The sequence below is a fragment of the Pundamilia nyererei genome, unplaced genomic scaffold, assembly GCF_000239375.1.
Source record: "Pundamilia nyererei isolate P.nyererei 1_Seehausen unplaced genomic scaffold, PunNye1.0 scaffold00003, whole genome shotgun sequence".
Classification (NCBI taxonomy): domain Eukaryota; kingdom Metazoa; phylum Chordata; class Actinopteri; order Cichliformes; family Cichlidae; genus Pundamilia; species Pundamilia nyererei.
The window spans coordinates 9,108,866-9,122,799 of NW_005187404.1; the positions used below are offsets into that span (position 1 = coordinate 9,108,866).

At 40.1% G+C, this 13,934-nt stretch overlaps 1 protein-coding gene across 1 annotated transcript in view; it reads right to left on the reverse strand.

Moving 5' to 3' along the window:
- LOC102210847 (thrombospondin type-1 domain-containing protein 7A-like) overlaps positions 1 to 13,934 on the reverse strand; it is a 184,011-nt gene that overhangs the window by 110,989 nt on the left and 59,088 nt on the right. Inside the window, exon 4 of the mRNA XM_013910474.1 lies at positions 4,528 to 4,709. Coding sequence (XP_013765928.1) covers positions 4,528 to 4,709 — 182 coding nt within the window. The remainder of the gene's footprint in view (positions 1 to 4,527; positions 4,710 to 13,934) is intronic.

Here is a 13,934-nt window from a genome sequence, read left to right on the forward strand (position 1 = left end):
ACTGAAGAGAGACTGCTCTACAATCCAGTACCCACTGGTATCAAACCAGGGCTCACCCTGTATGCAGTTCCCTGCATTAGCAGCCTGAGATCTACTTTTGACTTTTTTAAAACAAAGGAGATCTTTTAGCTGCTGTGCACCCTTACGAACCTGCACGGGAGGCGAAGGTGTGAGGATTGTAGATGAAGTGGAGATAAAGCCTACACCAGAATAAAGCAACACATAGCATGTTGCATGACAACACTGGAAGTTCTCAGGAAGTAAAAAAGGGATGGGGTTCAGACTCCAACTGACGGAGGAGCTCCGAGGACAACGTCTTTACTTCAGTCACATTGGCAGAGGAACTCCTCAGATCATAGCTGGACTGGCCATCGGGCATACCGGGCATTTGTCCGGTGGGCCGCTGGCGATTTTTTGTTTTATGGGCCGATGGATTTTTTTTGTTTTTTAGGAAGGGTATATATAATGAAAGGTGTTGGATTGGCCAATTGGTCATGATCGACTCTGGGCTGGACCAATTACAGCCGAGGAGGCCGGATGCACCCTCCCCCTTGTTTAGCAATCACGTGATTTTCGCGCATTGCATGCCGGGAACTCGTGGCAAAACAATCCAAGTACCGCATCAAATGCAAGCGTTTGCAGCACCGCAAAACTTTCATTCTCCGGTTCCAATAACTTCTTGTTTTTTCTTTGCCGCACAAAAAAGGAATGTACAAAACAAAAGGAGAACAATGCCGGTCCGTACAAAGACAGACTCGACGAAAAGACAAAGAAAAGATACGAGGAAAAATCAAAGGAGTGAAAGGGTCAGACCCTTACGAGTGGACAAAAGACGTTAGCGTGCTGCCCAACTTTCACCACGCTCATATTTATAATTATACGGTTCTTGGAGTGAGTGCATACACTCATGAAGTTTAGTAACTTCAGGTCACTGCAACAAGCCCAGGTACAGTTTACCGACGGATGGGTACAGGACCTTGAAACGCACTGTGTAGAACGAAAGACCATCGTACGTATCATAAGTTTACCAGTCTCACAAATCGTTTTTGTCAGTGTACCATGGTAATAACAGAAGCGAAACGCAATATTGTGTCAGGACAATTCACTATTTATGCACAATAAACAAAGGAGCATAGCGCGACAATTTCTGTTCAGCGCCAAACTTGCTTGTAACCTATATCACCAATTATGTTAAGAAAAATGACGTCTTAACTACTACAAAACTCTGACCTTTGTGGAAATGCTTGGAGCAGACTAACATGTGAGCTGGAGTGTTCTGGGACGTTATATTTGGTATATCCAGACCATCCGTCGGCTCTTACTTCGGAAACATGGCTTACAAAATTTCTCTTCAACGACGTAATCCGATAAAAAAAATTATCTCTTTACCCGTCGGCTTCCCGTGGCTGTCATGCGACCGGCTGTTGCAGTTAATAATACAACAGCTTCTTGCCATTTTTTGGGTTTCTTTTTATCGCTGTGTAACTGAGTTCAATTGAAAGCCTGCGTGCGCTAGTACCTCTTGCCACAAGTTCCCAGAATCCTTTGCGGTTTTACCCCTGAATGACGTCACATTTTCAATCTTTATCCTGGTGGGCCGGTCTCTAGTCAAAATGCCCGCGCCGATTTTTTGTCCCATTCCAGCCTTGCCTCAGATGAAAACTGGCACCGGGGAAACAACCCAGAGCTTCCTCCCCAGCTCCTCCAGTTGCAACAGTGAAAGATTTTGTTGTCTGTATTTGGCTTCACCAAAACTACCACGGCGATATCCCACACGCCAAAGCAACAGAGGAATGCGCTCCTTTTGACCACAACACACAGGGAACCAGCAGTTAGTGATGGGTAATAGAGGAAGCCTGGAAGCAAGAAGCAATCCTGGACTACAATAGGCACAAATACAGCTTGGATAACTTATCTTAAACTATTATCTTAAACTTAGAGAGGATGCTGGCACCTCGAGTTGTAGAAGGAAAACTAACTGATGGCTGCTGGCTCTTTCCTCCAATCTCCTGGATGTCTTGGGATACGATGTCTTTGTCCCACCGGAAACAACTTCACTGAAGTGGGGGAGTCCTCTACAACCTACAAATGAAGAGTGATCCTGGGAGAGCTGGGACACATGCTTGTGACCTCAACAACTGCAAGACACCCTTGTCCCTAATTCCCAGCCACTTCTGCCAATGATCTCAAGATACAGTAGTCTGAACCAGTGTGACCCACACCCCACCATCAAAATGAGAAGAAGGTGCAAAAGGTGCAAAAGCGTAGTAATAATACATAATCTGACTGGTATTCAAAGGGTATAATATATGAATATGAATTATAGTTTGGTTTTCATGACTAGGAGTGGTGCTAATTTTAAAAAATCAAGTCAACGAAAGTAGAAAAATGTTTTAATATATATTAATTTTATAGTATTTGGTAAACATAAACAGGGGGTGGCCACGAACAAGCTGAGAGGGATTTTTCTTGTTTTTCTGTCACTGCAAAAAAAACCAAAGATGCATAAAACTCATTGATACTTTTAATTATTGCTATTCATCTAACCTCCACCATGGTTAGAAAAGAAATCAGTTTGCATGTATTATTTAGAAAAAAATGGGGATTTTATGCTTTTATCTCTATGTAAATCATTAAAATTATGTGATTTAACTGGTATTTAAAGGGTTAAAATTATGGATTTGATTGAAATTTTGGTCTTGATGAACAGCACTGATGCTAATCTTAAAAACCAAGTCAAAAAAAAAATACAAGAAATTTCAGTAGCAATGCAATTATATACAATTGCGAGATTTGAGGTTGTCTTCCAGCTAGTGCAGTGGACAAACAAACTGGTGCTTAAAGGGTTATACATTTAAAAAGTAATAATTATCTTATATTTATGAAAAGAACTGAAGTTACTTAAAAGCTTTATGCAGAAAAAATGGCAAAAACAAAACAAAACATAAAAATAATAAAAAATTACAGACCTAATCTGTTGGCCACTTTTGGCCACGAACAAGCTGAAAGTGATTTTGAACAAACCAGAGGGTTAAGAGGGATAAGCATAAAGGGAATATTGTTTTTACATTAAATAACCTTTCTACAACATGTCTAATTAGCTCAACAAACATCAGCAAACAAACAAACTAGCTAAAGTTCCTGACTTAGTTCCAGGGAGAAAAACAAAGGAGAGCTAACTTCACTCAGAAATAGTGAAAGATCTAAGAAAAGGCAAAACAGGACAGGAAGAAGAGAGGTTACATTTAAATGTAAGGGCTGCTTACTAACACTGCAGATTTAAAAATTATATGTAATGTCATGTGAAGCATCCTGCAAAAAGTAAGTATACTAATTTTGTGTTATTCAAATGTTGTATTACATTCTGGGTAGTTTTTTGCAGGATAAACAGGTTAGCTTACATGTGGTGATTTTTTTACTGTAAAGCACTGTGTTGTGCACTGATACACTGTGGCTGTGGTACTTATGGCTACTGTTGGGTTACATCAAGTGTAGCAGAGATTAATTTACATTTAAGATGATGATGCTTAGATTCATTCAGTGAATTCAATCATTATCCTACCTTTATACTGTTTATTATAAAGAACATATACAGTATACTATTAGTGTATGAAATGAAACTCAGCCAAGATTAGAAGCTTAGAAGCATCTAATTCCATCTTGTTGAGTTCAGATGTGTAAATCCACAAAGAGCAGCAGGTCAGTTGATCACAGCTTGTCCACTAAGAAAATCTGTCAGAGTTCATGTTAGAAATCATTGTGAGTTGTTGATATTTTCCCCATGCTGAGCCACTACAACAGATCTTTGTGTTCCCTCACTTGCAGACTCTCACTTTAACCCCTCATTGTTCTGTTCAGGTGTGTGTCCCACTCTACCATGTAGGCAACAGAAAATAGTATTTTTTTTAATTCTCTTTTACTGCTTGTGTCCTAGGTAACAGATTCAAGTACATCCATTAGAATTTCGGTTTGGATAAAACTAGTATTTAGTCATGCACTAATATTATATTCGCAGAAGGTCCAGTTACCTGTGCACGAAAATAGATGATAGAATTGTCTTCACTGAGCTACTTTTTACTTTCTTGCTTTATGTCTATGGTATTCACTTTTACTTGAGTAAAGAAGTTGACTCAGTACTTCAAAATTTACTAGAGTATTTCTTAACACAAGTATCTGCACTATACAATGTCTGTACTATGCATGCCACCTCTGTTGAAATAGCATGCATATATAAAAAATTAGTATGAGAATTACAACACAAAATGCTTTCTCAATCTAAGCAACACTTCAAGTAATACACAGTGTTGTCATTCAGACAGATATTTTCCATTCATTCTGTTCCTTTGCTGTTTGCTTGTCTTACCTTTGAAATCAGTTCTTGTAAGGATGATAGTGGTTTTAAGATATAATGAAACAAGCCTTAATCAGACAATGAAACCGGATGGAGGTTAATTTTGAAAAAGACCAATGCAATGACAACATTTACCTTCTCAGGAGTGTTTTTGTTTAATAAAACAGAAAAATTACCTTCTTTGCTCCTGAGAGGACTAAGGTTTGATGGTGTGTCAGTGCTGGCTTGCACACAGTACACCTCCCGAGTCTGAGTACCACCTCCACACATTCCTGTATGGTTTCCACGTCGGCGGTCCTGCTGGCTCAGTAGCATGTCCACCTTGCACTCTGTCCATTCTGTGGTCTTCCAGCTGTACCTGCGGATGTGTGACAACAAGAAGAATATATAGGTATAGCTCCTTTGTGAATCAATAAATAAACTGATAACATGGAACAACATTTTTGCTCATTATTTTCTAAGAAAGATGCAGATACAAGCAAAAACTATTAAACTGTGAAGGTGAAGTACAGCTATTGAGACCATTAATCAGCGAGTCGCACAGCCTACTTGATAATAGGCTTCATTTTCTGACTATCACACATACTTTCAGCTTTAAGGAGCTGAGCAGGTCTTCTGTGCCATTGACAAGTTGCTGCTTGTCTTCCTGCAGCGACTGCTGACATATTAATTTAGTGTTTCTGACCATGAAACAACGGTCAGAATAGAATCAAATCAAACTAGCACATGACTTCGAGTAAATATATGGTTTATAAAAAAATGTGTAAACATGCATCATGAAGGGGCTCACAGAGACCACAACAGTTTTCAATGAAGTGTACAATAAGAGTAAAATTGCTGTATATTATTTATATAGGTGTGTGAGTTGATTAGAGTATTATGTGAAGGTAATCCTTTAAATAAGGAAAGAAGAAAAGAAAAAGGTGCTAGCAAAGAGATTTAAAAGTAATTAGAAAAAGGAAAACATTTTTGAAAATGACAGAAAGGAAGAGAATGACTGTAACTAAAGTGGAGTGAGTGTCATGGTCCCCATGCCTGTGCAGCCGGCCCTGCAAGGCTGCATGTGTTTTTGTTTACTCTCCCTTTCTCTTGCCTCTCCGCCTGGGCGGAGCTCACTGCGGGCTCCCGCCCTTGGCCCTCACACCTGTTGCCCGTCAGGCTGCCATTATGTGTGTGCCATTTAAGGCCGAGACGCAGTCTCAACGCTGGATGATTGTGTGAGACACATTAGTGAGCCTCTAGCCTCAGTGAAGTTTCCGTGTGTAAATCTGTGATTCTGCGTAACCGATCTCTCTTGTGAGTAGTTTTATTGGACCTGTAACCTACCCGCTGTGTGGACATGTGTGAAGAAGAGAGCATGTGTGAGAGAGCTTCCCCTTCTCGGATTTTCCCCCTGGACCCTAGTAACTCCGAATTTCCCCCACTGTATATATGCTGCACCTGATGATTGTGTAAATAAAACTGAACTCTGCTCTGCGCTTGAGTCCCCGCCATCGCTTGTGACAGTGAGCTGATCCTGAGATCATTTGGATCAAATGATGCTCCACCCCATATGGCAGTGCAGATGTAGGCCTTAAGCAATTGATGATCCAGTAAGTGTGACTAGAAACAGAAAATGTAAAAGAGAAAATCTTGCTAAGCACCAATGAGGTGCCCTCCAGTGGACTAATCGACTATAAGTGATTCATGAGTTAATAATAAGTATAACTAGAAGCAAAAACCTTAAGACCACGCATGTATAAGCAAAACAAGAAATTAGATGTGACCGAGCATGCTTGAATGTGGACATTGTTAGGGATAGTAATGTTTATATAGGAGCACTGACTGTGATCTATAATCTACGGGCAGTGGTGAATAATATATTGGTGATACAATGTAATCAGGACAAAACTGATAATAAAGTTATGAATAAACGACCAGAATAAATAAATAAATAAATAAATAAATAAATAAATAAATAAGGCAAATTAAACAGGATATGGTATAAATGCAATAAAAAATAGACAGGCTAAATACTGTACTATGTAAACTCATATTAAACAATAATGGGATATCTATAAAGAAAAAAGGGAAGTAGCAGTAAAGATGAAATCATTGCCTGAATATAAACTCAAAACAAACAGAAACTCAAGGAATGAGAACATTTTTGGGTTTAGTATTGAAGTATCAAGATGATGCTTTGGTAAACACATCACTGCAGACGTGTTTACCAAAGCCAAGCTGCAGTAATCGAGCAGATTGTGTAATCAGCCACACTCACAGCAGCCCTAGAGTTAAATCCATTTTTGGGAATTCCAGAGGTTTTTGGAATGAAGATGTAAATAGCAGCATGTGAACAGCTTTTCCTACACTAACACAGCCTCTGATAGTCAGAGAGGTGAATGACCCCATAATTCTAAATGTTCCAGGAAGTTTGGCTCCTTGGTCACAGGAGAGGAAAGCCTGGTTAAGAGCACAGAAGCATCTTGTGACAGCAGAGTGGCTGAAGAGCTGTCGGCATTGAAGGACTGGATGGAGTACACAAGGAGCGAAAAAATGAATGCTGACCAAATAGCAGGCAGAGCTGACCGACTGGAAAATGAAATCAGAGAAACAATGGAAGCTGAGAAACAACCAGATAGACTAGATCTGCACGTGTACCATACACACCCTATTTGCTAGAGAAATTAATAAACCAGAGATGTTGGAAGAAATTTCTGGCACATGTAAAAAGTGTGGTCGAGGGGATACAAAATGAGAGAGCTGGAGCAAAATTCAGCCTGTGGCATCCCTCACCAGATCTGGGGGTCCAAAGGCTCATTGAGTGGAACATGAAAGAAAACTCTCTCCGAAAAGAAAAGCAACTACATAAACACATCCTTCACTTTCCCAATGACTTTTCTCATCACAGAGTGAATCCTTTTAAAGATCCATTAATGAATCAAAATAATAATCATTGGTGCCAGAAGGAAGTCCTTTTGATCACTCTTCTGGCCCAAAAGAAGATCCTACTGCAATCTAGGGTTGGCAGATAAGCTGGCAGACCTCACTGAGGGTGCAAATTAATTTATCAGTGCTTTAGAGGAGAGCAGTGCTGGAGTAATGCTGGAGACATCAAAGTTCTGTTAATGCATGTGGTAGGTAAACGCGTTACTGGAGATGTGTTTACCAAGGCTAAGCTCCCACAGTTATGCCAAAGGAAAGACAGTGAAGGGTTTGGAGGACATCACACAGACATGTAGGATGTACTGAGAACATTTTATCCAGAAAGAGTAGACCCCTCCAGAGTGAAGGGAGAAAAAATTACAGATGAATAATATCTTTCCAAATTTCTTCACAACTTTCAAAGCAGATTCAAAGGTGAAACAGGCAGTATTTGGAACAGAAACCCTGTTTAAGGTAATGACAGTGGAGGCCATGCTACATGAAGTGCAAAAGTGAGTGGAAATGTGGTAGGCCTGAATAAGCTGGCATGGCTGTTGGTTGTAGATCATATTGTCCATCATGTTAACAATTAGGAAAAACACCAAGCAAATAAAATGAACAAATGTTTGACAAATAAACTGAGACAACTAAAGCTGGGAAAACTAACCAAAAGAAAGACAAGATGAAAGGTGCTGTTGGTGACCACTGATCCAGAAGCAAACCACAAGCACCAGCTCTAGCTGTAGCAATGCTGCAACCTTCAGCACATCGTTAATCCAACAGGTCCTTGAGGCAGATGAGGTGAGTTAACATGACCAACAACCAGGACTAAGGCAGTCTGGACAACACCAACTGTATAATCATTCTCATCCCACACTTCAACAGAGTGAAGAACTCATTGTTATTTATTCCTGGTGTCTTACTATTTATATTTTATTCCTGAACATTTGGCGTGGAGCACCCATAATTTTGTTGTACACATACAATGACAATAAAGGGCTATTCTATTTTAGTGCAAATAATGTATGTTGGGGTTACAATTAGCATGGTCATTGAAGGAGAGACTATCCCGTTAAACAATAGAGCGACTCTGGTATGACATGAATTGAACTTACTATTATCAATACTAGATGAAGACCCATCATGCATTGGTGATACCGTGCTTGAATGAGTCACATAAACTAGGTCCCATGTGGGAATCTGCTCTGAAAGTACTTGAGTGGATTCTACCTGAAAATAAACAAATTCATGTTTCAGCAGCAGTGATTGGTACCATTAGAATATTGATAAATGTTTGTGATGGCAGCCAAGAGCCTGGTGAGTAAGACAACCATGGAAATTACTCTACAGCAAGCAATAGGTATCCGCCCTCTATTGAAGTGTTAATAAATCATAGGTTTCTGCAATACAACAATTTTTAGCAATTCAACATCCTGACTCCAAGACTATTGTTTGGTCCGTTGCCTCAGAGCAATCAATGCATCATGAATCACTGCTTCACACTGTTGTTTCTGATGCTCAGCTGTATACTGTGATTGATTTGTGTTCAGCTTTTTTCATTTACCCTTGCACTGCCATGTGAAGGCTGTGTGCAGGCAGGAAAAGGACCCAAAGTGCAGACTCACGGCAGGCAAAAGTGCACTCCAAAACTCAGCATTGATTGCTGGATGACAAAACGTAACAAAAGCCCAAAAACACAAAACACTGGGTCGACGACCCAGGCACCCTAACATGCACCTTGATTCACAAATTCTCTTTGGACAGTCGTACACCTATACCACCTGACCTAGGTTTGAATTGCAATTCAGCCAACAAAAACACACAGAAGTGTCTTGGTAGACAACTTTGTGGGGAAAGGATGCTGATGACTGTCAGATCTATTTCCCTTTAAAGAAAAAAGGCACATACTCTACACAGCCATTACTTCAGTGTCTCGATGACATTGAGGCTTGGATGTCTCTTAACTTTTTAAAATTCAATGATAGAAAAACAGAGGCGATGGTTTTTGGTAGCCCCACCGAGACCCCCGATGTGTATTTAGATACCTTGGCACAGTATGTTAAACTAGCTGTCACAACCCTGGGGGTCAAAGTGGACTGTGATCTGAAGTTTGAAAATCAGATTAAGGCAGTGATAAAAAGCTAGCTTCTTTCAGCTCAGGCAGCTGGCAAAAAAAAGCAATTAGGACACATTTCCCCTATTTTAGCTTCACTTCACTGGCTGCCCATTTCTTTTAGGATTCAATTTAAAATTCTTTTATTTGCTTTTAAAGCTCTCCGTGGCCTAGGCCCATCTTATCTCTCTGAGCTGCTACAGCCTTATACACCCACCCGCTCTCTCAGGTCAGCTGATCAGCTGCTCCTGAATGTACCCAGGACTGGGCGTAAACTTAGAGGAGATCGTGCTTTTGCTGTAGCAGCTCCCAATCTCCCTTTAGAGATTAGACAGGCCACTTTCCTGCCTGTTTCTTTACCCTGGCCTTTGACACCACGTGAGATGTGGGTTTTTAGTTTTATTTTAGTTGTTTTTAGTTGATTCTTTGCTGATTTATCTTGTTTTCTTTTTTTAATATAGGGCTGTTTTAATTTTTATGTATTATGTGTTTGTTTATTTATTTTTGGTGTTTTCTTTTATTCTACTGTTTTAACTTATTTTCTGTACAGCACTTTGGTCCTGTGCTGGCCATTTTAAAGTGCTATATAGATCAAACTGGATTGGATTGGAAAGGAGGCTAATTGCTCCTTCCCAAACAGAAGCTGTGACCAAAGCGCCCAAACAGTTAACCATGGGCCAGGTGTTTTCTTTCCTGTGAATGGCAGAATATAGCCGCCTGTGGATCAGCTATAATATGGACAATAAGTCGAAGCAACAATAAAGCCAAGCTGCAATGGACAGAAGGTGCAGAAGGAGTCTTTGAGGCACTGAAGAAAGATATATAGTCTACCCCATCACTGGGCAATGGTTACTGATTACTTTAAACCAATATATAAATGAAACTGAATGAAATTGAAATGCTGTACTCATGCGAGACACCCCCATGTATGAAGCCTCGAGCTTATTACTGCACTAAACTTGACAACATAGAAGCTGGCCTGCCACCCAGTTATCAGGACCAGGCAGCTGCAGCTGCAGCTTTTAAAAAGGCATCTTTATTGACAATTGGCTACCCAGTGATACTTCATACATCACACCAGTTTACTACTCCAGATTTGTTTCTACCCAACCAAGGTGTACGGGCTATGAAGGCAATTCTCAAAGTTCCAGAACTGAACCACTGGTGCAACACTGCGCACCCTGCAACCAGGATGATGTTGCCAGCTGATAGCAACTCACATGATTGTTAGAGCATACTGAGAAGCTTAAGCACATGAGGATTTGCACAATAAAAACAATAGTTGCTGATCTTACTTTATTTGTGGACAACTCCTGTTTTCAGGATGAAAAGGTTGACTATGCTGGTTATGCCGCTGTTCAACTAAACTCTGCTGTTGAGACTTTCACAACCATACAAGCATGAATGGTTGATCAGCTGTGCTCTCCACAACCTGACAGCTGCCTGTAAAATAGCTACAGGTAAAAGATTAAATGTTTACTCCAATTTGCTTGTGCCATGTGCCATGTCAGCGCTAACAACTGAAAGCAGAGAGGCTTCCATCGCGCAGATGGAACACCAATAGCACATGGGGAAGCTGTCTCAGAATTAATAGAAGCTCTACAACTCCCCTCTGTTGTACTAGCAATTAAATGCCCGGCATATCAGAAAACTGACACCATGGTAGCTAAAGGCAACAGTGAAGCAGATGAAGTAGCAAAACAGGCAGCAGTGCCATGATGGCACCTGTGTTAACAGATGCAGCTGCTCACCCTTGGTCAGTCTGAATTCGCTTATAGTTGCTCAGGAAAAGGCTAACGAGCAAAAAACCATCCCTGGATACAGTGAGGTGCACTCAGAACCATTCAACCACCTGATGTTGGTCTTACTGAGAAGTCACAGACATGTTGTGCTACTATCGTCATTTCTCCATGCAACAATCTATCTTCCACATGTATCAGATCACTTCACAGTTACCTTAGCAACCCCTACTTCTCTAAAGGACAGACTTGTCCTATGACATAAAAAAAATCCATACCACCTGTGGTCTACATGATAAAAACACAATTTTCCCTTTTTGCATGGTCCAGGGGGAGTAACTTGAGAATATCACAAAAAAATGACACCCGTGATAAGAGTAAGATGATGCTGATATCATCCAAAACCCAAACATGAGTGGAATCTTCAAGACATGTAACACCACTAAACAGTGGTATTTTTCTGGGTCAACACACTGACGCAAGAATACTGTGTCAGCCTGTATGGAGCAGAAGAGGAAGACTCTTTAGATTTATAATGTGCTACAATAAACCTCATGCACAATGCTTGCAAGTTTATGATGTAGGCAATGGCACATGGCTGTTAGATGTCGTTTTTTGGTTTTGTGATAAAGATAAATACATAAATTCAGTATTACCACCTAACTGGACAGACATATGTGCACCAGTCATATTAACAGGACAAATCAACTAACCAGCAACAAACTTTATGAGATTCCAGATGCCTCACCTTATTATGTCTTTATGGAAAATTTTAGCTATTTAGATATTTTTAAAGTAGCTCAAGATTGTTTGATCACACCAGGCCGTGCAGAAGAATAGTAACTTTTGCGTGCTCTGTTAATTAATATTAACCCTATAATACCCTTTGTACCATATTTGATACTGAGACATCTATCTCATCAACATGATGAATACTTGCCATAATTTCAAAATGTTATGGACAAAATTCTTTTTTTGTCTAAAATTAACATTGTTGTTAACAAAAAGTTGCCAAAAATGGCCAATGTATCAAGTGCAATACAAAAAATATATAACAAATATATCATGACGAACATGATATAGCAAAAACATTTTGTGGATTTTGTCATAAGCGTTAATAAACATCTCAGTTCCAAAAAAATCTGAATTTTCCGGCTATTTTTTGTTGGGTTGGGTCTTACAGGGCTAACTCCCAGAGTTATTACCCCTGAAATACTGTTTTGAGAGTAGTTAATCATTTATGTTCATTTCAGTAGAGTGGTACAAGAAAGTCAAATTGGTGGTGGGGTTACTAATCCTACTCCTATCGACAGTGTCTAAAGCTGAGTGATCTAAACAGGACCAAGTCAGATAGGGAGTCCCCTGAAAACCTGTGCCACCCTGACAATCCTATACAGCGGTCCCTCGTTTATTGCAGGAGTTATGTTCTAACAATAACCAGCGATAAGTGAAATCTGCGACGTAGCCAGCTTTATTTTTTACAATTATTATAGATGTTTTAAGGCTGTGAAACCCCTCACTACACACTTTATACACTTTTCTCAGACAGGCATGAACATTTTCACACTTTTCTGTTTTGTTTAAACTCTCAAAGTTCAAACCTTGTTAGAAAAAAAAGTCCAGAATTATAGAACAAAACCAAAGATCAAACCCTGTTTTCAGGTCCAGAACATGAGAACAGAGCAGCTGCCAGAGAATTCAACATTAATGAATCAATGATACGGAAGTGGAGGAAGCAAGAAGAATCAGTTGAATAAAGTTTGATTTATCTGACTGTTTTGTTTCACTTAATGCGCCTTATAATCCAAAAAATACGCTAACTTCTACCTTCCTTTAGCATGTCCAGAAGTCTAACTTTTTGTGCGATGGTTAGCATCTTCCTCTGCCTTTTGGGTGCTACTGCAGGCGCCTTTGACGGTGCAAAAATTTCATCGATATTGTTGTGTTTGTTGGAGAGAAAACTTACAAACATACAGTGCAGCACTTCAGAGTCAGACTGCTAGGATCGAAGATTTATGTGAATTTTACAAGTTGAACACATGCTGTACTGTACAGGAGGCACGGCACGGAGGAGATTGATTGACAATGGTCTACAGCTGATCACGCAGACCACGATGCGCTGAAAAAAAAAAAGCATGCAAAATGGCACAAAAAAACAGCGAGGCCGCGAAAGGTGAACCGCATTATAGCGAGGGACCACTGTAGCGAGGAACAAGCACAGCTTGAAAATGGAAGGATTAGTGCTACAGTGAGATTTGCAGTCTCAAAAACAGAATAGTTTATTTTTCATTTGATGCAGAAATCATCAGTGTGGGCACAGCCAAGACAACAAACAGAACAATCAAGAATGAAAACACAACTAACCTACTAGACTGAAAATCCGAAAATTAAATACAGGCGTGTAACCTCCCTCCCTACACGGGAGAAATGGTTTTGAAGAAAAAGGTTTCCCACCCCTACAGCTACCAGGTCTATTTGCTTTATAAATATTACTGTATACTTTATAATATATACTGTAACTATTATAAAAATATTATTCATAATGTTTTTATAATATTTACAGTATATACAGAAAAAAACTAACTAGCTCTTCGAGATGCAGAAACTTGGTCACACAATACACAGCTAAACACACAACACGGCCATGATGGAAACAGAAAGTAGGCGGGGCCAGCTATGGCGTTATTTTTATGCCACTATTCTGAGCTTCCTCCGAAGGGTGGCTGGCCTCTCCCTTAGAGATAGGGTGAGAAGTTTGGCCATCCGGGAGGGGCTCAGAGTAGAGCAGCTGCTGCTCCACATCGAAAGGAGCCAGCTGAGGTGGTTC